This window comes from Thermobia domestica, chromosome 6 (genome assembly GCF_964235325.1).
Source record: "Thermobia domestica chromosome 6, izTheDome1.hap1.1, whole genome shotgun sequence".
Taxonomy (NCBI): Eukaryota; Metazoa; Arthropoda; class Insecta; order Zygentoma; family Lepismatidae; genus Thermobia; species Thermobia domestica.
The window spans coordinates 145110737-145135668 of NC_137459.1; the positions used below are offsets into that span (position 1 = coordinate 145110737).

A 24932-nucleotide genomic window follows, 5' to 3' on the forward strand; every position below is an offset into this window, starting at 1 on the left:
GGTTTAGCTGTAAATGCAGAGAAAACTAAATACATGGAAGTGGACCGTAATACAGCAAATTATGGATGCGTTAAAATATTAAATAATACTTTTGATAAAGTGGATAGTTTCAGATATCTAGGATCAATATTAACAGACGAAAATTAAATTCACGAAGAAATTCAATGTCGACTAAAAGCAGGGAATTCGTGTTATTATTCGGTTCAAAATCTCTTGTCGTCCCGAATTCTGTCGAAGAATTTGAAGCTTAAAATATACAAAACGATAATCATGTCTGTTGTTCTGTATGGTTGCGAAACATGGTCACTTACTCTGAGGGAAGAACATAGAATGAAAGTATTTGAGAACAGGATCCTGAGAAGAATATTCGGACCCAAGAGGAACGGGAATGGGGAATGGCGGAAACTTCATAACGAGGAACTACATAAGTTATATGGTTTACCCAACATTGTTAGGGTCGTCAAGTCTAGGAGGCTTAGGTGGGAGGGTCATGTAGCTAGAATGGAAGAAAGTAGAAACGCTTTCAAAGTCTTGACTGGAAGACCAATCGGAAAACGACCATTAGGAAGACCTAGGCGCAGATGGGAGGACAACATTAAGATGGATCTCGCAGAGATTGGAATACAAAGTAGACACTGGATGTAGTTAGCTAAGGATAGAAGTCAGTGGAGAACTTTTGTGAACGCGGCATTGAACCTCCGGGCTCCATAGGCCATAGAGTTAAAAAGTTAGTTATTTTCAAAACACTTTTTTTTTCATTAAAATAAGATGAAAAAATACTCAAAAAAAAAAAAAAAAATGATTACGTTACGTGTGCAGTTTTGCTATACGAATCCACAGTATAAGCAGTAGTAGTAGGAGGAGGGGGTTTGAAGCCCCGAAGGGCTCGTTTTGTTCCACCCTGAGTGCCACGATATAAATTTAACCTCAACTGCTTCTTCAATTTTCTTCTTCAATTCCAACAGTGACAATTTTCTTTTATTACTACTATAATACACAATACCTACATCAGAAGGTTTGGACAATCGCAAGCTGTAACCAATCAGAAACGTGTTTTTAGTTTCTATGGTTAGGGTCGAGGGTGAAAAAAATATGCTGCTCAGAAGATGCTGTCTACAATGCAGTGAGCAGAGTGGGTCCATTTGACCCACTGACCCACTCCAACTCTGGATTTCACACCACATAAAAGATGGAAGACCAAAAATTGCATGTTCACCATATTTTATTGTTTTACTTCAGGCAAGGGAAGAACGCGCGAATAGTGTTTATGATTTTTACTGTCCTCAATGTTTCTGTGTTTTTGTTCCTGTTCTTAAAGAGTTAGTGGAAAAACTGTAAAAGTGAGTAAAACGCGTAAAAATAGGAAACAACGTACTGAGGAAGGTTCATCTTTCCAATGCAGTGCCGTGAAAAATCGGGACCCGAGGCGAGACCATCCGGCAGCGCCTCCGTATATATGAACTGTCAATTTAGAGTTGACTTCTCTGGACTACTCTTTCTCCATAATACTTTACTATTTTATCACGACTGAAATCAAAGTTTCACCATTATTACGCTGGAATCGTAAAAGTGTGTAATTACTGAATTCCTGCAACTCATTTTTTTCCCTTCTTAGAGTAGCGATGTTCATAGTGACTTAAGCGTTAGTTTCATAATATTGGGGACACGAGTTCGACTCCGGCTGTGGCAGTTCAGAAATTTTTATAATCTACAAAACTGATACTTCTGATGTATACTGACTTGAAAAATATTCAATTTCTCTGGGTCTAACAAGGTACATTCGCGAAATGTCCCCTCGGGATTCATCTAAAATTTATTTAAATGCAAAGTTCTCCGCGGCCCAAGGTGTATTGTACTAATTTTAGCGGCCCATACGGGTAATTTGCATATTTATGGGCCTTCATATATCGGGAATTCATGCACTACTAAAGCGCTTGGTCACAAAATTGCTTTTAGTTTCTTTGGACGTAACTGAATATGAATGTGGGCATATGCAAAACGAATTGGATCAAGTACTGCTTCTCTGACACGTATTATCCACACCATCCGCCATCTTGGATCAGCCATGTTGGATTCAACTTTCGGTTTTTCAAATGGGAATAGGTACATGTGATACATCAAATTCGTATAAAATTTTCTCCGAAATTCATTGGTGTAGTGAGTTTTACGGTAGCTTGTACCACTTCCAAGATATTGCATGTAAAATATGAGGCACTTCACAAATTCAACCATTAAAAAGTTGTGCAGGGTCCCGTATGTATATGTGATCTTTTACGTGATTTATTGTTGACGAAATATTTTCTGAACGTACATACACAGAGGTAAATAAGATATGGTATATCTTCACCAAAATCTGGTCCTATCTAGATTTACATTAGGCATTTTGTTCGTAATACAATACTTCCTTTTTCGTAGTATAACATGGAAGTAATAACTATCACTCACAGAAATGTTGTAAGATTATGACACCAATGTTAAAGAGAGTTCGTTTATACCTACAGTACTTTTCCAGTTAGAAATTTGTTTTCATTTGTCAACATAAAAACGTAAGCGTAACTGATATTACTCTGCATTGTCTATTCGCGAAGTGCCTAGAGGGATTTAACATGTAATATCTCGCAAATGGTACAAGCTACAGTAAAACTCACTACACCAATGAATTTCCGAGAAAATTTTATATGAATTTGATGTATCACATGCACCTATTCCCTTTTGAAAAACCGAAAGTTGAATTCAATATGGCGGATCCAAGATGGTGGCCGGTGTGGATAACACGTGTCAGAGAAGCAGTACTTAATCCAATTTGTTTTCCATATGCTCACATTAATGATCAGTTACATCTAAAGAAACTAAAAGCAATTTTGTGACCGAACGTTACAGTAGTGTATGATTGAATTCCGGGTATATGAAGGCTCATAAATATGCAAATTACACTGTTCAACAAATTTTGATCGAAAGTATTTAATTCTTTGAAATTGCGATTTTTACATTCATTTAAGCATAATATGAAAGGAAATGATAATAGAAAAATTTTCTTAGCTCAGGTTGTGAAAAAAACGCAATTGTACAACAGTAGCTGTATATATACAAATGTATTAATATTTATAGAAAATTTAAGCAAAATCCTTATAAAAACCTACATTTCACTTTTTTTCTTTCTTTTTTTTTTTTTTTTATCAATTTCACTGTGATGTGATAAGCTGGGGAGTTAAGAAGTACCCTAACATATAGCTTTCTATAGCCTTGTACTTTCTATACCAGTTTTCAAAATTGCGCAAATACCAGTTTCACAGCGATACAGAAAATAAGGTAACCGTGGTCAAGTTAAATATTAACAATTCCGTAATAAAAATCAGTATTAACATCAAAACATGAAAAATATGTACAAATACCTTTTTGTGCAAGAACTACACTGCAATGTAGACAATTGTACAGGGTTATGTTTATTTTATTTTGAGCGTCTTCGCTTGGCTTGCCTTTTGTAGGTTACATCTGGAGCATCCCTTGCAATAGTCCAACAGTAGTCGGCCAATATGTTAGAACTCCACTTTCCCTCATATCTCTTCTCCATGGCTGCAATATCTTGATGAAAACGCTCACTTACTGCTCCACAATCTTCGGGAAAGAAAGAAGTCTAGATGTGAATGAAGAAAATGGAGTTTCAGAGACATATTGCAACCAAGATTTTTGTAGCACAATAACAACTTTGCTACCAGTTGTTTGTAATTTGTTGCTGGGTGTCTTCCCAAGAACTGTGAACAAACACTCTTCAAGCTTTCCCACGCAGCTTTCTCCTCACCTTGGAGAATTTCGTCAAACTTGTGATACTATGGCATCACTTAATCAAGGGAATTGTTCTCTTAGGTACTTATAGGCCTCACCCTCTTGGTTCATGCTCTTAACAAAACTTTTCATAAGACCTAATTTAATATGTAGACGGGGAAGAAAATTCGGTTACGATCTACCAGTGGCTCATGCTGCACATTTTTCACTCCCGGCTGAAGAGTTTCTCTGGTACTCCAATCACTTTTGCGGTAATGAGATCCACGATCTCTACTGTCCCATTCACATATAAAGCAACAATACTTACTGCATACCTACTGTATACCCTAGCTGCATACCTAGCAACAGTGCTATTACTTTAAGGTCACCACAAATGAGCCACTGAAAATCGTAATATTTAACGGCTTGAAGTAAACGTTTCAAGTTTTCATAAGATTCCTTCATATGAACTGCGTAACCTACAGGAATTGAAGGAAGTTCATTTCCAATATGTAAAAGCACTGCCTTTAAACTCACCTTGGACGAATCTATAAAGAGCCTCCACTCCGTAGGTTAGTAATTAATTTTAAGTGCCCTCATGAGACCATTTACATCTGTACATGCCACAAGTGTGTCTTTCATAGTAAAAAATGAAGTGAACATCATCTGCCTATTCCGATACACTGAAATATTTACTTTTTCCTGCAATAAATTCCATTGCTTTAAGCATGACGCTAAAATTTCAACTTTGCTTTTCGAGAGGTCCAAGTCTCTGATTAGATCACTTAGTTCCTCTTGAGTAAGTCTATGTGGTTCACATGGAGGTTCTTCTACAACAAACGTAGGGTCCTTCGAAGTACTTGATTCAGGAGCTTCAACTTTTTGATCATCATCAGAAAAAAGATCGTATTCTTTAGGTGGGTCAGGAACAGGTAGTCCTTCTCCATGTGGAACAGGGCGCATTGCAGAAGGAATGTTAGGATAGATCAAGGCCCGCTTCTTCTTCGTGGAAATTCCCTTCTTGGAAGGAACCATACAAAAATAACAGTCTCTGATGTGGTCGCTTGGCTCCCTCCAAATCATGGGCACTGCAAAAGGCATTGAGCGCCCCTTCCCATTAATCCAATTTCTTAGATTGCTGGCACAAGTGTTACTCACAATGTGGGGTGCCCAAGACTTATCTTGGTCTTCAATTTTACAACCAAAGTAATGCGGATAGGCTTTTCTTATTAGTGGTGTTATAGTCTGCTTTTGTGAGGAAAATGTCACTTCCCCACACACGTAGCAGTAGCTATCCGCACTGTTTACACAATTTCGCTGCATTTTTGTTTATTGAAATCCTCAAAATGTCAATTGAAATAGTTCCGACAACTATTTAAAAATATACATTCGAAATACCAGTATTTTTGCGTACTTGTAGTTGTATTTTTATGTCCTGCACTACACAAACGTCACACCCAAAACGCTGATAACTGCACTAAACCTGTCTTTTCTAACAATAGCAGGACACTACTGAGATAAGGAACACAATGAAACCAAGCGTTCATATAGTTTCTCCAGTGTTGCCAGATCAGTGTAACATTTTACCCCAAACGAAGCGAATAAATTATTAGACATGCCTGTAAAACGAAAAGTAGAACTAATATTCGAAAATAACTTTCAAATTCGTGATCAGCACCACAAAATCAATAAGAGTTAGCTGATTTTGTTCAATTTACATTTTCGTTGTTGAACAGTGTTACCCATATGGGCACCTAATATTAGTACAATACACATTAAGTAAGCCATGGAGAACTTTGGAATTTAAATCAGTTTTACATGAATCCCGAGGGGACACTTCGCAAATATACCTTGTAAGAGTTGAAGCGACTTCCTTCACAGGTGAAATGCCAACAACACAAAATTACGTCATCCGTATCAACTTCATTCGTACTGTCTGGAAACGTAACATGTTTAGACAGGAATTGATGAATACATAAGGGCTAAACACGTCCTTATTGCTGTAGTATGGGCCAAAAATGAGTTTCAAGGAATTGTTTCTACCTGTGCACAAATTGCAAATTGTGATCGAACTTACAACGCTAGTCACAGGAATGATCCTACTTAAGACGCCACCTCACCTTTCTAGCTAGAAGAAGGGCGAAACAAAATGCATTACTGTTATCAGCTAACAAATATTTATATTTCATTTCTTGTTGTCATAAAATGATAATTCTATCTGTAAATCCACAAACGTAATATTATTGCGTTCATGTGTAAACCTAAGAAACATCTGACATGCTGTATATCTTTTCTGTTTCTATGAATACCTTCGACTATGTTACTTTTTCTTTCCTTCTATGGTAATAATAATAAAGGAATAACAATTACATTACCAATTACATAAACATTATCTTCCCATTCAGAAAAATTAATAATTGCCACGCGGGATTTGCACCCAGGTAGCTGCAATGGGAGTTTCTTACTTTCATATTTTTTTAAAAACAAATCTCCCCAACCGGAGTATTGTTCGCCACTGGCACCTCATATCCTTTCGACGTATTCCAAACACTACAGGGATACGAACACAGAAATACTGAGGACAGTTAGAATTCCGACCTTGATCTTCAGAGGAATTCGAACCCCTAGTGGATTGCGCCTCATGATCAGCAGCCGAGTGCCCGAGATCACTCGGCTAGTGCACCGTCTCAATTTGCCACAAATTCCTCATATGAACATAAGAAAATAAACTAGTAGTTATGGAACATAAACATAGAACTGTCTATTTCTACACGTGTTGATACAATTCAAAGAATGAGAAAATAATTTCTGTCGTCTTTTCTTTTTTGGAAATTAGAAGTTAGGGTAAAGACGAAATGTAATGTAAATCGGGACCATCTCTGCAACCGATGACCAGCGCCATAATTAGACTTTTTTCTGGGGGTGCAAGCATTAATAAGCTTATTTGGGCACCTAGAAAAAGGCGTTTTTCTAATTCTTGGACCCCCTCTTTCCAACTTTCTCTTAATCTTTATGGCCCTCCCTCATGGCAAGGTCTGCGGTTCCGTTAGTTACTCCCTGGGTCCATTCCATATATGACAAAATTATTAAGAGGACAATATTGATAAATCTCAAAGCCATACGAATAAATATTATTTCTAGAGCCCCTAATAGTAGACATTTTTTACTGAAATGCGTCCACGACTCATTCTTGTTCTATTTACTTTTTGTGTGCTGTTTTGTTTATGTAATGTAGCGACCCAATTTAATGCTTCATTTTTAATTTCATTTTCGAATCGTATAAGGAGTAAGATGATTTTGTTCAAAATGGGTCCCCTCGAACGGCGGGGACAGTTGCTCCCTGTCCCCCCCCCCCACAAGTTATTGCTCTGCCGATGGCGTAGCCTCAACTTTAAGAACGTTTCGTGATATTTTCCTCAATGAGGAACGTCTATATAACTTGTTTTTGAGTTAAACAAGGAAATCTCGAGTGTCATTAAAAATGACTCACACAAGTTGCTTATATTTTCGTTTATTTATATATTTGCATTTTGTTTATATTTTTTTGTTTTTGTTATATTTGAGTATCTTGTTTATATTTTTCTATGAAACGATTTTAACTAGGTATTAGTTTGTGTGAAAGTTTAAATGGCGCGGTAGGTGAGTGGTTAGCGCATTGAACTTCTATTTGGTGGACCCGGGTTCGAACTTTTTCAAGTGTTTCTGTTTCAATTTCAATTTCAATGCATACTCAGTGTGACAAGCAAGATCTTCTCCCATCCAGAAAGCAAAAGATGTTGGAATGAGGAGAATTGGAGGTCTCTCAATGGAGGCATTCATTTACAAACTTATTTCCAACAGTTGTTCTAGATTTGATATTTTCCTCTACTTTCAAGCATTTTCTGATTCATGTGTGATCAGTGTCTTTATTTCTTTGAATATCCAGTATATAATGAAATAATATATACATTACACAGCAATATTGGGATTAACATATGATCTTCATTGGACAACACGCTCTGAACCAGAGAGATTGATCTCAAAATGGAGAAATTTTTCGTGCATCATCTACTCACAGTTTTACTTGCATAAAGACTTAACTCAGTGCTACCAACTGCTGTGAATGCCGAGAAAAGTCACGTGTAAGTTGGGTTGCATCTGTCTAGGCGTTCTCAGAACTGAAAAAGACCTGGACCCCAAGTAATGGAATTAGAGCGCTTAGGGGGGAATTACTTTTGTGGCTGGCTGTACAACACAAATGCTTCTTATTGGTTCTCAAGCCTCCCCCTCCGAAACAAGATCCTAAATACGCCACTGATTATGATAAATTTTGAATCGATATTATAAGTACATCTCTACAAGCGCTTTGGCAGTTTATACTGTAAAATATTTTACTAATATGGCGTAAGAAAAACAAAAACTGAATATTGGTCGATATTCGTGATGTATTTAAACTTTAGCAATTTGAAAGGTATGTATTTTTATTCACATAATGATTGGATAAACTTCTAGTTTACGCGCATACCCACCGTTGCTAACGCACCTGCTCCCTACAGATGCCCGCCCGCGCAAGTCCACCATTTTATCCTATTCTGAACGTAGTGTTGTCCACGAGACCAGAAATTTCTCGTCTTGATTATTGTCGAAAACCACACGAGAAGTACCTTTTCAAATTCGAGACGGCGCAAGAAATACAACAATTATCGTCTCGTTTTCGAGACGAGAAATTTCTCGAGTCCCGTGGACAGCAAAAATTCACCCGTCTTGATTTCAAACATTGTTTTAGTGTTACATGATTCATATGTAAACAACTACAAATTGATAAAATGATGGCACGAAAGCAATGAAGCGTATTTATCTACGTTTAAAATATACAGGTCGTTGTCCAATGATAAGTATGGTTTAAATGATGTTATTTCACAGTATTCGTGGACCAATCGTGACGCAGAACGTCTGTGGTAACTTCCAGATGAAATTAAGGAAAAAATTAGGGCATATTTTTTAAAAAACATAAATTACCAAAACGGAACAATAAAATTTGGAGACAAGAGCGAAAGAAGTCTTCGAGGACTGGGACTAGACGAGACCTGTTAAATTTAGGAGACGAGACGAGAAAACCTTACTTCTCGTCTCATGGGGATCACTATTTGAACGAAATAGATAGATTCTTGCTTGTAGTGACTACCTGGCAGATATTGGTGCATTTTTTGGCATAAATAATCGATTTTATGGCATATCAATCTGCAAGCATCTCATCAATCTGAACACTATTATTGGGGCATTAGCCTAGAACAGAACACTGTAGAATATTAGGTTATTATTTAGAAATGAAATGGAATCTTTGTGTTTTACATCCCATGGTTATGCCGGCTAGGCGAAAGGAGATGAGAATGAATGAAATGGTGGAATGAAGAAAGTGGGAGAACATGAGAGAATCCCGAGAAAACCCACGAAAAAGATGTTTATCCACCACAAAGCTCACTTGGTGTGATCTGGAATCGAACCAGGAACCACACACACCACAGGTGAGCACTCTACCACTGAGCCACCGTGGTCCCCGTTATTCTTTAGGACATAATGACTTACGTAAAAGAATCCTTGAAACTCCCATATTCTTAATCTGCACGAAAATACATTTGATGAATACTATTTCTTCTAAACTTCCAAACTATTCTATGCATAAGTATCGGAAGCCTAATAGAACGGCTATATCCGTCTGTCTGTTAACAGGTATCACACCAAAAGCGGCAGGAGATATGGAGAAGGGGTTTCTAGAATCGATTTAGCGTCCTAAGAATAGGTTCCATCTCCTCCGTCAATCTCCTATATAAATCAGTAGTGATAGAAATCGACCACTTACGGGCCATAAATCAAAAACTATAATAGCTAGCGATAAGCGGTTTTAGGAAATTGATTCATTGTCTCTCGAAAATAGATACCATCTCCAGTCCTATCTCTATTGAAAAGCGGAACTGGTAGAAATTTAATACTATTTCCGGTTTCAATATTGATTCTCACAGAGCATAAACGACACGATACATCGAAAAACAGTTCTCGCTTGTTTTCTTCTTACACATATATTAACTATTTTGCAGTTCGCTATACATTACAACTATTTGATCTCTATTTAAACGTTAGTCAGTTGATGCGACAAATAAGCTAGTTTACACTACACTATACAGTTCGAAATCACTTTTATAAGATGAACACTTCCCTCACTTGAAAGCAACGTAGATTTTCTAAAACGTTTATACGTCGTTAGCTCCAATATGTCTCTACACGTAACTATTCGCGGAGATGTTTGCGTAGAATCAATGAAGTCTTTAAAATCTATGAAGAGAGAGAAAACAGACTTTGCTCTTTTCTGCTGTTAATCTGCATTCCATCGGTTTCTTTATCTCCGGGGACAACCCAAAGTTCGTCCACGTGACCTAGCGGGGGCAGAGAATGAAAGAAACCTACCTGGTTAGCCTCTTATCTGCTGTTCTGCGTTGTTGCAAAATGTAGGGCTATATATTAAACAGCTTTTAAATGGAAGAAAATTAATTTTTAATTAGCGCTCTCTAATATTACCCTAGCAAGAGAAAGTAAAAGTGAACATGCAATATTGATACTAACAAACATTTGGATGAATTTTGAAATGTACAAGATAAATAGTTTTCATAATATTTTAGAAAGAAATATGCCATATTATATAAGGAAATCCCAACGCATTCCCAGTGTTGGACACAGCCTTATATCTCCCGAAATCGGAACTATTTTTTGGCCAGTATCCCGGGAACGGTAAATCATTGGGAGATAGTATTGGTATTAATCAATACCTAAGAGGATGGCAAACACTTTGGTACCAAATAGTAACCGGTGGCCACTGGTTTGGCCAGTGGCCACCAATTAATATCAGTACCAGAACGTTCACCATGCTCTTAGGTATTGATTAATACCAATACTATCTCCCAATGACTTACGGTTCCCGAGGTATGGTTTCTTAAATCTCTGGAAATCGGCCATTTTTTGACCAATATCTCGGGAATGGTACGAGTGGAGCGAAAAATTTAATCATTTTCTCAGAGAGTTTTTGATGCTCTATCGAATGAAGGGTTCAAAATTGAAAATATCGCAAATAACAGACAGACAAACACACACAGACACAGACAATTCAGTAACGAACTTTTTAGTTCGTTGAAAATTACGTTCAACACCAGCACAATAACAATAGAAGTACTAACATGAATTGATAACTTTTTTTTCCCAAATAACCACACAACTTGATCCCGCCATTTTACAGCGAACCATAGTGCTACTTGACAACCGGTAACAGCAGTTGATACAACAAGGTGTATCTTCACTGTTCATCCCCAGTGAACTCATACTTTTATATTTCCTTGATGCTTTGATTTTTCTTCCTCCTATTTTTATCCTCCATGAAAAGGATTCCACGGGAGAGCCGAAAGCTTGTAAAAGCAAGGATTATTCAGAATAATTCATGCCTGCTTTTGTATGACGCCACTGTCTCTATTCCTTCTATTTATCTGAACCGGGATGTACTTGAACGTGAACCCACAAAGTGGGGGTGCTGTATGTATTTCCTGAAAGCTTGGACCAAAGTAAGATCAAAACCGGTTACCAAAATTGGGGAGGTCTCATGCATTCCGCTTGGAGGCAGCATTTCACTCATTTTATTAAAATCTTTAAGCGTATCCATGAAGTCCGTTGCAACCCCGAAAAACCTGAAACGGTGAGACATATGAAAACAGAAAAATATGTCTGTCATCATTTCAAAATTACAACGTATCAAAATAAAATAAATTGCCTCAGGGTCCCCCCGCAGGGTCCCAGATGGGATCCAACTCAAAATTTTTAAACAGATAGCGGGGTCAACTTGCATATCGTATGAAAGTTGGTGTTAAATAAAAGAAGGTAAATAAAGTGTCGACTCTCTACGATAAGCCTGTGCAAAATAGCAGTGGGTCAGAATATCAACACAATCTTCATTGCAAAGTCTATGGCCATTCGTATGAATCTGAAACGGTGGGATAGGTGTAAAAACAAAAACACGGAAATGGCATTATTTCAAAAGTATAATGATTCAAAGTAAAAGAATGTTCTAGGGTCCCTGACAATATGACTGACATGTTAATAAAATAACTATTCAATTCTGTCCCTTAGCATTTGAAGCTTTTGAGTGGACCCCGTCTGAGATCCTGCGGGTGACCCCGGGATATTTCTCTTTTACTTTGATACAATCTAGTTTTTTTTTTTTTTTTTTTTTTTTTTTTTTGTTTTGTTTTGTTTTTACACCTGTCTCACCGTTTCAGATTAATAGGAGTGGCCATAGACTTTTCAATGACGCTTGTGTTGACATTTTGTCCCACCGCCATTTTGCACAGGCTTATCATCAAGAGTCGAGACTTGTTTCATCTTCTTTCACTTAACATCAGTTTTCATACGATACTCAACTTGAACCCCTTTCCGATTTCAACATTTTGGACCCAGTTGGTTTGAGTTTGGTTTGAGTTTCAGATTACAGTTTGATTTTACATTAACTGATAAATGCCCTTTGTAACGCAAAATCTATAGTAAATTATCACCTGTTACACGGGCTCAACGATTACAACTGTATAATTTCGTTCTCAGTAAACTGTAGCATAATATAACCAGAAATTATAATTAGGCTAACATATAATTTATAGGTACGTCTAGAAGCAGACCAATCTGTTTCTGCCCTGTTTTAGAATTTTAATTTTTCTCGCGGACAACAAGACGGAGTACAAAGGTAACAATAGCCATAAAAGACATTTTAAGCAAACTAACAAAGGAACTCTTACATGAGACTTCTTACTATCAAATTACAAATGAACCTCACGTTATTCTGTTTGACGCAGTTAATCGAGTAGATGTTCTAATGCAAAGGAAATCTTGAAATTACTATTTCCCAATGACAAACGTCTTTATTCAATAACTTTGTCACTAATATAAACTATCACTGTGCACATCTTGAACATTACCATATTTTTGGTTCTCGAATTTTAAAGTACGAACGAAATGCAAAGTGAACGCGTAAGAGCTTCATTCATTAACGCTAAGCTCAATGAGATCTCAAATTGTTGCAATTAGCTTCAAGGTTCCCAATATTCTTCAGTACTCCCACTTCTTTGTTATATTTTATACTAGCTGAATATACAAATGGGGACTGTATTTGGAAGTCAACGCCTATGGGAGTATCACCATTCATTTCATCGACCGCGAAAACTTTGTATTTGATACTAATATCAGTCATTTTGGACTATTTTTACATGTCTCGGTATCACTCCGCTGACCCCCGGCCCGCATACAATGGTAGCAGAATTTGCAAGTAATCACTAATGGAGGTGTCACCATTGATCTCAGTGGCAGCGGAAACTATGGTATGTGGCAATAATATCGGTCATTTTGGATTACTTTTACATGTCTTGGTGTCCCCCCCTCCCGGTGAGCCCCGGCTCGCAGCCGAATAAGGTGAATTTGGAAGTTAATGCGATCGGAGTTTCATCATTGATCTCAGCGACCGCAAAAAGTATGAATTCCATACTAATATCGGTCATTTTCTACTACTTTTACATGTCCCGGTAAATGCCCCCTGAGACCCCTCTGGTTCGAATTTTGGAAAAACGCTTAGACTTGTTCTGGGGCCTGGACCAAGGTAACCGTAACGAAAATTTGCTAACTCTCGGTCAACTTGTCTAGTCCCCAGGCCGGTCCCAGTAAACGCCACCCCCTTTGACCCCCTGGTTGGAAATTTGAAAAAACGCTTAGACCTGTTCTGGGGCCTGGACCAAGGTAACCGTAACCAAATTTTGGTTACTCTTGGTCCACTTGTCTGGTCCTCAGGCCGCGTACAGACAGACAGACAGATAAACACATTAACAAACTCTTTATTATATTTTATTTATATTAGATTAGATAACTAATTCATTTATCTAAATTAGCTTCCAATGTGACGCCTCGAAAAAGCACAACAAAAAGGCAGTTTTCGCCGCTAATATACTATTGTGCTTACAAATAGTATATTACATTATGCTGAGCATTAATAAAATAAGACTATGACAAGCAACTTCAAGTGCTATCCTAATCATCATGACCAATACTTACACTCTTATAGTTCCTTCCTTTGTAGAAGAACACATCATCTCAAACTCTGAAACAGCTTGAGCAAGATTTTCTCCTCTAGAGATAGGATCATCTTCAAAAGAATTGTGGAGATCTTGAAACTGGGCTACCATGTTTCTAATCTGCGTCTAAATACGGGAAAGAAAGAAATTACACAATAAATGCGAGATATGATATTTAATTTAGAAGCAACTATTTATGAACAAGAATTTTAGGAATAATCCAAAAAATGGATCAAAAGATTGCGATCTTGGTCAAAAATTTTAGGAAGATCCAAAAAATGCATCAAAAAATTGCGGTTTGCCAATAATTAGTTTTTGGATCAGGGGCCACAAAAGTTCGGAACAGCTCCTAAATTGGGTTTTCGTATTTTTTTACGGAATAAGCACATCATACTGAGTTAAGTGATAGTTCGGATTTGGCTACATTATATGTATTTCTCAAGATATAAGGCGTAAAGAAAATGTTTGATTGAATGAAATATACTGAATGTTTTGGATCAGGGGCCACAAAATTTTTGAAGGGCCCATAAATCAAATTTTCATATTTCTTACGGAATAAGCACACCATACTGAGTAAATTGTTAGTTTTGTTTCGGCTACACTATATGTAGTTCTCAAAATATTTGATTGTATGAAATATGTTGATTTTTTTTTTATCAGGAGCCAGAAAATTATTGAATGGTCCTTAAATTGAGTTTTCGTATTTTTTACGGAATAAGTACATCATACTGAGTAAATTGTTAGTTTTGTTTTGGCTACAGTATATGTACAATAGTCCTCAAAATATGGGGCGTACAAGAAAATGTTTGACTGTATGAAATATATTGATTTTTTGGATCAGGGGCCACAAAATTTTTGAATGGTCCCTAAATCGAGTTTTCGTTTTTTTTTTTTTTTTTTTTTTTTTTTTTTTTTTTTTTTTTTTTTTTTTTTTTTTTTTTTTTTTACGAATAAGCACATCTTACTGAGTTACGTGATAGTTTGGGTTTGGCTTCACTATATGTAGTTCCACAGATATAAGGCGTACAAGAAAATGTTTAATTGAAATATACTGACTTTTTTGGATCAGGGGCCACAAAATTTTTGAAATGCCCCTAAATCCAGTTTTCATATTTTCTGCGGAATAAGTACATCATAGTGAGTAAATTGTTAGTTTTGTTTTGGCTACACTGTATCTAGTTAGGCCTAGAGAAACTCGAGATATAAGGCCTAGAAGAAAATTTTTGCCTGAAATATATTGTATCTTTTGATCCAAAACTGGGTATTACTTTAACTAACTCTATCTCTTGACTTAGCCTTCAGACTTCACTCTTTAACGTAAGATCAATGCGAACACTACCCTTACTCTATAACGTAAGAACCATGAAAATATAACTCCCGACTTCGAAGGTAATTATGTGACGCTCGCAAACAAGCTGAGTAAAATTTGCTGTGTTGAAAAGGACTATAACCTATTTAATCATGCCGGCAGAACGTAATTCATTTAAAGAATAAATATTTCTTCTCACGTTTGATCTCTTACCCTTTCATATTTAAAAATATTCCGTAAGAGAAAGCAAAATAATTGTTATTTATAATATTATTTATAGCATTTAAGAGCTTGACAGAGTAAATTTCACCTGTCTGACACTTCCACATATGACAATGAGAGACATCACCTGATTTTTCTTATATCATATCGGGTTTCCGGAATTTAAAGGGACAAAAGCGTATGGTTAGTACTTCAACACGTTAAGCCGGCAACCTAGATTCGATTCTCAGCTCAGTCCCAAACTTTATCACCCTCTCAATTTTTATTGAGTTTACATCTACGTAAGTATGGTATAAGCAGGGTTGCCACACGTCCCTGAAAACCGGTTTCGGATTCACAGAAGGAAAAATTCGTCCCGACTGGTTCAGCAGAATAAGTCTTCTCCATTTATCCATGTTACTCGAACAACGAACTCATACTTCCAATATCCTGCAAAATGCCAAGACACAAAATCCAACTAAACATATTTAGGAAGAGAAGGCTCTATTATTCCAAAACGGGAATTTTGCGCAATTAAGAGGAAATCTGAATTTCAGAATTCTTAGAACAGACGAGTCTGTCTGAAAAGCCTATATGCAAGAAAGACACATGACATTTCAGTGAACGAAGTTATAAATATTTCGTTAGTTTGAAAGTAAGGAAATTGTTAGCAGATCAGTAAAATTTCACAATGAATGTATGACATTTTATGGAGACACTAAATTAATTGACAAAATGAAACAAATATATCTATGAGCCCCAAACATATTGATTGGTATTAGTTAGAGATGCAGGGGCTGAAAAAAAAAGAAAAAAAAAACTTTTTTCTGCTTGGGAAATTTTGGGCTGTTTCCAAACTTCAGCTTTAAATAGATAAAGCAGACTTTGTTTCGCTTCTCTACAACACAAAAGCTCATTTAATTAGTGGTTGATCCAGAAAATAATATAAAACCTCGAAAATAAACCATGAATTTCGAAAAGATTTTCAAAAAATTTTAATTCTTAACATATTTACATTATGAATCCCAAAGGATTAACTAAAGTATATAACAATCTTTTAACTTCTTATATACAAAAGCAAGTACTTTAAATAAAGATACACAAATATCTAGCAAAATTGTATGTAGTTTTGTACTTCAAAATATCCCACACCCTCTTTTTGAAACAAAATAAAATTTAAACATGAGAGAAATATATTTACATAAGATTGATACATTTATATACGGATATACATCACGAGCTTCCTTTTGTTTGGTTCTGGACATTTTTGAACTTTTACAGTTAAGTTTTAACTTTCTTATACATTGTATGAATATTTCGAAAGAATTTTTCATTCATTGATCACATACGTAATAATCTGTTACCACCTGTCAGGTGCTTCGGGCCTGCAAAATCGGTAAACTCCCATATTCTGTAATGCACTGACTGTTCCTTAAGCCTGTTTAGAATCGGGGAAGTGCCAAATTTTCTGTTCATGGATCATATGCGTAATAGACTGTTCATCTGTTCTAACCACCATCACGATTCATCCAGTCCTGAAGTTTTTTGAATTTTTAACAAGAGGAATTCAACATATAATTATGAAACTCCCCTTTTTCAACCAAAAAAAGAAAAAAAGAAAGGAAGAAAACCTACGGAATACATTTAAGAGGAGTAGAAAGAATCAATCGTTGGCCAGTGGACAGACAAGGGGAACAGAAATCAGCCAACGGGTTTGTTAATAGCACCTAGCGCAACATGGTACATGATTATGTTCACAAAGTACAGTCGTCGAAAATGGAGTTTTCATTTTCCTTACATATTACAAAAATTAATTTGTGTGTAACATTTTTTATATCATATCTGATGTTTAAATTTGTTACTTTTACGACAGTCTGTATTTTGGCGGAAAGAGGCAGTTGTACCTAGGAAGCGCCCTCGCCGAAGTGACCCTGATTTTCACTTTCCGAATGTTCATATGTACACCTTTGTTAATTCTACATAATAATTACACGATTTATGTAGAGGCATTATTTCTTTATCTTTGCAGTAACGCGCAAAATATGAAGATACACCCTGCTGCATAGTAGGCCGAGATGCGGGAAATAAATACTTTTACGTTGAATAATTTGCTGTGTTTATTTTAATCATTAAGTTGTTTAAGTTTATATTTGATTATTTTCATTTAAAATCAAACTTACATATTTCAACTGAAGAAGCTATCATATTTTTTGTGGTATCGCAGACACGATGCCCATCATTTGGTATATTTGTTTACTCTTTTAAAGTTACGGTTAAAAATTTAATCATTTTTCACAATTTTTAGGTTATTTTCCATTTTTGGGGGGAGGGGACATTTTATAGGTCATATACCTAGTTTTTTAGGACATGAACTTAAGCCTCCTACAAATTATCCAGTAATTTATGACTCAGCACCGACCTCAAGAGTGTAAAGGTATGTGAAAGACTAGCGAGCGTACTGGTTAACGCACCGCAACGGTAAACCAGTAACTCTGGTTCGACTCCTAGTAAATTATGCATTTTTTTTTTCTCTCTGAATTGCATTGAACTTACTTTTTAAAGATATGGTGAAAAGAACTAAAGCTATTTCCTTTATTTATCAAATAATATTTTTTTAAAATTTGATTCAAATTTTTGAAAAAGGATAATAATAATAATAATAATAATAATAATAATAATAATAATAATAATAATAATAATAATAATAATAATAAGAAGAAGAAGAAGAAGAAGAAGAAGAAGAAGAAGGAGGAGAAGGAGGAGGAGGAGGAGGAGTAATAATGATGATGATGATGACTTTCGTTTGACAGTGTTAAACTATAGTAGACTTGTAAACTACGATTCAATGATCAAACTTCAAGTTGTACATCTATAATTACTGGCTGCAATAGATTAATAAGATTAAAGATACTGCTCTTCGGACGCTGGATCCATAAAACAGAAAGCCATTAATCGCTATGCCTTACTGTTTTTGTTCTATGGCGATAAAGGATAAACCGGAAATCGTTAAGCTGAACCACTTCCAGTTTTATAGATGCTTAAGGAAGGAGGTAGAACTTACTCTTGGGAAGCTGAATCGTTTTACCGTTTTTGCTCTACGGATATCACCAGAAGTAGTGGTAAATTTCACCCACTTCTGGTTTTGGTAGAATGTTGCGGGCTGTGACGATATATTCTCCTGATACCCTCAATAAATTGCAGAAAACAGCTTGACGCTATCTATTACTGTTTTTGATCAATAGCGATAAGTGCTGAAACCGGAAGTGGTTAATTTGAACCACTTCTGGTTTGAATAGAGAGTTCATTAAGATGAAACCTATTCTTGGAAGAGTGAAACCATTGCAGTAACTGCATCTTGATATCTCTTACCATTTTTCCTGTGGAAATCAGTATTGAAACCGAAAGTAATATTACATTTGAACCAGTTCTGGTTTTCGTAATGTGTTCCATATAATCACACTGAACAGTTTCCAAAAAAACTCTTCTGGTTGTGTGATACCATTTATGTTCTAGGGCGATAATCGTTGAAACTGGAAATGATTAATTTGAACCACTTCCGGTTTGAATAGAGTTAATGGAAATGGAACCTATCTTTGTGATGAATTCGATTGCAAAAACCGGAATCTCGACATATTTTACTGTTTTCGCTCTGATACCTGTCGACAGAAGGACAAAGCCGTTCTATAATACTTTCGACACCTATGCATAGCATGGTTTGGATGTCTAATAATAATAATAATAATGTGCTTAAATAAAATTATTTTCCACACCTTTCAACGTAAGAACTTTGAGCGGTTAGGTTCAAAGAGAACAAGATGATATTATTCACATGTTGTTCTGGATCTTTATTTAAATACTTCTCTTCAATTAAATTGTTGAACTAAGTATGGAACGATTTTCGAAATACCAACCTCTAAATCTGGAAGACACTCTCGAATGTGGGTCATCAGAAGTCTATTCAATGTTTTAGCAAGATACGGAGTCCCATTCCTATTTGCTAACGTTGGGTACCTTCTCTGTAGGAACGTGGCTTCATCCTTTAAAGCGTCATCTATAGACTAAACAAAGGAAATCATGTCAAAAAAATATCTATAACTAACAAAACACGAAAAAAAAACTGAAGAAAAAAATAACCTTTCAGTGCAATTAGATTTTCATCCTACCAATCAATTCTTTAATGTGTTACTGACTACATGTCTACAATACTGATACCTCAGACTGTATGATGCCACCGCTAATTTAATCTGACTCGGTAGCAAATGAAAAATCAGAATGAAAAAAGTGAATAAGTTAAAATATACCAAATACTGCTTCATAACAATGAATAATGCTAAGCCCTAAAAGTTTAAATGGTTAAAAAAAAAAAAAAATTGTATGTTATTTCCTAACAAGTCAAGCTGTCTAGTTAAACAGTAAATAACACAACTACCAAAATGATCCAATAATCCTAATGAATGATCCAATAATCACTTCTCTTATACACAATAATTTAACATCATGGTTACAATGTATAATAATACTGTATAAGCCTGATCTATTTCATTTACTTCAACTTCTGTCGCCTGACTATCTCCATCCGTTCATACCACAAAAATTCGTAGTAGTAACATAATGTACTTACCTTATTATCTAAAATGTCTTGTTGAGATCTGTTAACCACACCTATGATGCCAAGTTTAACAGGAATAACTCTACCACACAAGATATCGATTGCATCTGTTCCTGAAACATACAAACATCGAATTAACAACTTGTTCTAAAAGAAATGTAACAAATACAAAAGTAAAACATCGTCATACAGCACGATCCACACTTTTATATAAGCAAACCATGTTTCCGCTGGTAATCTGGACAACTTTGCGTCAAGAATTCAAGTTTCACATCGCCGCGCTTTTCGCGACACGCTTACAAATTTTTCAGATTTCAAAAAGTATGACTTTATGCCATGTTAGGTACTACTATACACTATGAATAATAAATCCACACATTGACCAGAAGATTTAACGTTAAGTTCAAAACAATAGTAGTATTCCCCGCGTTCACCCGTTTAGTCTGCAAACCGTACCTTGGCTCGGACCAACGTACTTTTTTTTTTTTTTTTTTTTTTTTATTTACTGGTTCTAAAAGTAAAGATTAAATTTCAACAGGGAAGTTCTGAAAAAAGGACCATGGTCCATGGCTACCTAGGATCTACCCTCTGAATTTTGGAATGGGTACTTTGGCCTATACCACCGTCTCCTTGAATGGGTAAAAACTCAAAAAAAAAAAAAAAAAAAAAAAAAAAAAAAAAAAAAAAAAAATTGACAGGGTTTTGTCCGCTAACATAAGGCCTTATTGTATCATATGGTACTATATATGGTCTTTGGGTAAAGTGCATGATTTGGACAATTTTGAGGGCTCAAAAGATCAATGTCAACATGCTTTGATAAAGGATTTAGATTTCTGGGCTTTCGGCATCTATGGGCATTTAGCCCGTCACATATGAGGGATGACGTTTCTCGGCGAGCACACTATCCGGGGAAAGGAAGAAAGAAACGATTGAGGAAGGAAGCGGCCTAAGACCTATAAGTTAGGTACCACCCCGACATTTGCCTGGTGGTAATAAGGAAAAACCCAGGAAAATCTCATTCAGGATGGCTGGCCTGAAAAATCTTTTTACACTTTTTCGACCGAGTGCCGCCACCGGGAATCGAACTCGGGACTGCTCGCACCGAAGGCAAGAGCATTAGCGACTGCGCTTGCTTTGATAACGGTATCTCCTTAAACTAATTTGGCAATTTTAATATGTACCTATAGGACGATTTTATACCTTTTACAATGGTGTTCAAATGATATTTTGATAGGACCGTTTTGTGCTCTTAGGTGTTTGTACACTGTAATTTTAAAGGGCGTCTTTTAACGTTCACATATGTCTCAAAGAACTCATCAAACCAGACTTTAAGCCATGATTTGAGTGGTTTACTTTGGTCTAAAATTCCTACTAAAATGTTTGGAAATTGAATTACTTACTTATAACGTCATAATATATATTATTTTTGCTGAATTCTGATTGATTAATTTGTCGAGTATACTGAATTTTGATTGACGTAGAGCATCGTGAACATCTGTCTTGATTGGTTGATTATAAAAACGGCTAAATGCTACCAGTTAAAAGCAAGTTAATCAAATCCACTGAATGAAGCAACAATATGATACTATCAACAAGGATCAGTGGTAGAGCGTTCACCTCTGGTTCTTGGGGTCCCGGGTTCGATCCCTGCCCAAGCCAAGTGAACTTTGTGGTGGACAAACACCCTGTGCGTGGGTTTTCTCGGGGTTCTCCCGTTTCCTCCCACTTTCTTCATTCCACCATTTCATTCATTACTCATCATTAGACTTCGGATCGATATGCACTAAAAAACGGCAAAATATGCATGCAAATATGCGCTAAAAATCACGAAAATATGCACTGAAATATGCAAATATGCACTAAAAATTATAATATGCACCAATCAGAAGCTAAAGTTAAATGAGGAATTTTATTACTTTAGAGAAAAAAGTTGTATTACTTGAACTACATATACTTGGTATATAACTATGATGCATTCATGCTACAATACACAACTGTGTAATTTTCGCTGTTTTCTGGCAAAAACCTGCATTTATCAGTCAAAACATTACTGTACATTGAAAATATTCCTTCCGTGTCACGGGTCGTTAAGAGACAGTATTTCAAAGAAGCAATGTTACTTGCCGATATATCTGAAATTCGTGCGTCATTGTTCCCAGAAACACTTTATTTAGACTAGATAAGAATTTTATGCCAGGATTTTTCGCGTCTATTGACTGGGCGTTTCAAAGAAATGCTTGTCCGATTGGTCTTGGTGGCGTCTGTTTCGTTATTGAATCAAACAGTTCAAATGAACTACAAAGTTCTAATCATCGCTCTTCTAATCTCGTTATGATCTTTGAAATTGAACTGAAATTGATAAATGCAAGGTCGGTTTTAATGTTTTTAGCTCCGCAAGCGTCCAAGGCTTCTTGAATATATTTGGTTTCTTTGAGTTCAAACAGCTCACAGTCAGTATGTGAAAATCAAAATACATCCAGTTAATGTATCTATATCTATATCTATATCTATATATCTATATCTATATCTATATATCTATCTATCTATCTATCTATCTATCTATCTATCTATCTATCTATCTATATATATATATATATATATATATATATATATATATATATATATATATATAAATTTACAAATAAAAAAGAATACGTCAAGTATCTGTGAATAAAGAATAAATATACTCAGAGAAGCAAATAAACATTTCTGGTATAAGCACATGATAAAACCTGCCTAGTGAAATTGAACAGGACTCGCAAAAATTTCCGTTAAAGGTTTTTAAGTTAAGGAAGATAGATCTATGAGAAAAATAAATAAGATACATACATGTAATGGACGTAGTGAGAAAATAAAATCTTGTACATAGGCCTACCGTATTCAATTACAGTATTTATTTATGCTACAAATTAATGCACATAAAACTTACAGTGAACAAAAAAAAAAAATAAATAAATAAAAAAAATAAAAAAAAATAAAAAAAAACTACATACGGCTTCAAAAGTCAAGACAAAAAGTAGATGATATGCTCTTTTCAGCGCTCCTCCCTCTACTTTAGTCTCCCTTTTGATCTATTGTGTATATTATGCTTCTTCTTCCATGTATCTAGACCATCTAGAGAACGAGTTATTGGTATTTCAAATTTACTATTTAAATTGCACTTCGTTCAAAAACTCGCACGGTATTAAGGGGCTTACTTGGCGGTGGACTAAAGGTTAAATGTGTAGGGTAACAAGTAAACGAAGACCTTTACAGACAACGTAGTTCATATACCTAATTTCTCACAGAAATGTCTAAAATTTTTCTAAACGCTGCATTAGAGAAATTGAAAATTTACGTTAAAAAGTATATTTTAACACTGGTTGTTCGCAACACAGATTCCGTGTAGTCAAGATAATATAGCCATTATTTTTTTACCTTTAAATTCATGGGAGCATGAAATATTTCCATTTAAATAAATTTCTGTTTAATACGGGGCCTCTTGAAGGCAGTTTTTATTGTATTAAAAGCCTGTTTTCGAAAACCTTGTTATTGTTTAAAGGAAAATAAATCACTTGAAATTACTTTTTGTAGCCAATTATGTGTAAATCCAATATTGCATCCAATATTTTCTTCTAGCGTAACATTGTCCGTTTCAAACAACAATAATTTACAATGTATAATATTGATACTTTAAATGGAATAAAGTGATTTGAGCGAGGCATGGAGCATAAATGTGAAGAAGCTAAAGTTATTGATACGTTTCGAGAGACCGAGGTGTATCAAAGCAACACAAGCTTTTATTTTAATAGTCTCCTAAACTCCTTAAAGGAAAACTTGAGAACTTATCTCAGAAAGTAACTGCTGTAACAAGTTTTAGATTTTATAAAGCAAATATTTTAATTAATTGTAGAGCTAATTTTCAAAAGGGTTGTTCATTTCTTCCCGAAATACATTCTTGAACGGTTTCTTTGGAATGAACTCTGCCGAGTATGAAAAAATCCCAATCTGGGTTGTTTCATAGTTGTATAAACTCCTTACCAGACTTGAAACTGCTATGAAAATATAAGGCGGCCAAAAAATTAAGCGCTTCTGAAGTTTGAGCTTTTGCTGTTGTGAGAAATAGAAATGTTCTTTTCTTTAAACAAGCTTACTTACTTTGAAAATATTACTTGTTTAGCATACACTTTGTAAAATACATTTTCTTCTTGAATTGTTAATGTCTAGAGACCGGATGTTAGGCAAAATGCCTATTCTTTAATATTAAAGATATGATCAAAAATAACGTTTTAAAGTTTATATAGGGGGTTATAGTTTCGATTTAAGCCATTTTTATGTTGCCTATTTTGCCTATTTCGACCTTTACTGCCTAAATAATTGCTTTAGTGCCTAATGTTGCCTATTCTATGCATTTTCTTCAAAATAAGCCTTCATTGGAAAATATATAATTTATATAACATAAATAATACATACATATATACGTATATTAGGTGTTTGTAAACACAAGCACGTGGTACGTTACAATATATACACAGGGTGAACTTCAAAGATGTGCACATACTTCCGATGTGATTAATGATATCAAAAGTTCTCTTGTAGTTTGTCGAATTCAGTGTCGTGTGCGAGTGATAGTGATGCCAATTTGGAATCGAAAATCGAATCTTGACAATTGGAATAGAACAGATAGATGTGCACATACATTGGGAGGTGATTCGTGACATGAAAAGAAGACAAAAAGTCCTCTTGAATGTCACGAATCACCTCCCAAAGTATGTGCATACTTTTATGTCTCGCTCCAATGTCAGGATTCGATTTTCGATTCCAAGTGTGCCCCCCTGTCACTCGTGTACGACGCGGAATTCCACAACATGCAAGAGGACTTTTTGTATTCTTTTGATGTCACGAATCACCTCCCGAAGTATGTGTACATCTTCCAGGTTCACCC

The 24932-nt window shown here is 35.6% G+C and overlaps 1 protein-coding gene across 2 annotated transcripts in view; it reads right to left on the bottom strand.

Moving 5' to 3' along the window:
• Positions 1–24932, bottom strand: part of LOC145688244 (dynamin-1-like protein) — a 249717-nt gene that overhangs the window by 198538 nt on the left and 26247 nt on the right. For both annotated transcript variants that reach the window (XM_081762179.1, XM_081762180.1), the window contains exons 5-7: positions 20021–20121; positions 19311–19457; positions 13870–14015 (exon numbers count right to left, since the gene is read on the bottom strand). In XM_081762179.1, the coding sequence (XP_081618305.1) occupies positions 13870–14015; positions 19311–19457; positions 20021–20121 (394 nt within the window). The remainder of the gene's footprint in view (positions 1–13869; positions 14016–19310; positions 19458–20020; positions 20122–24932) is intronic.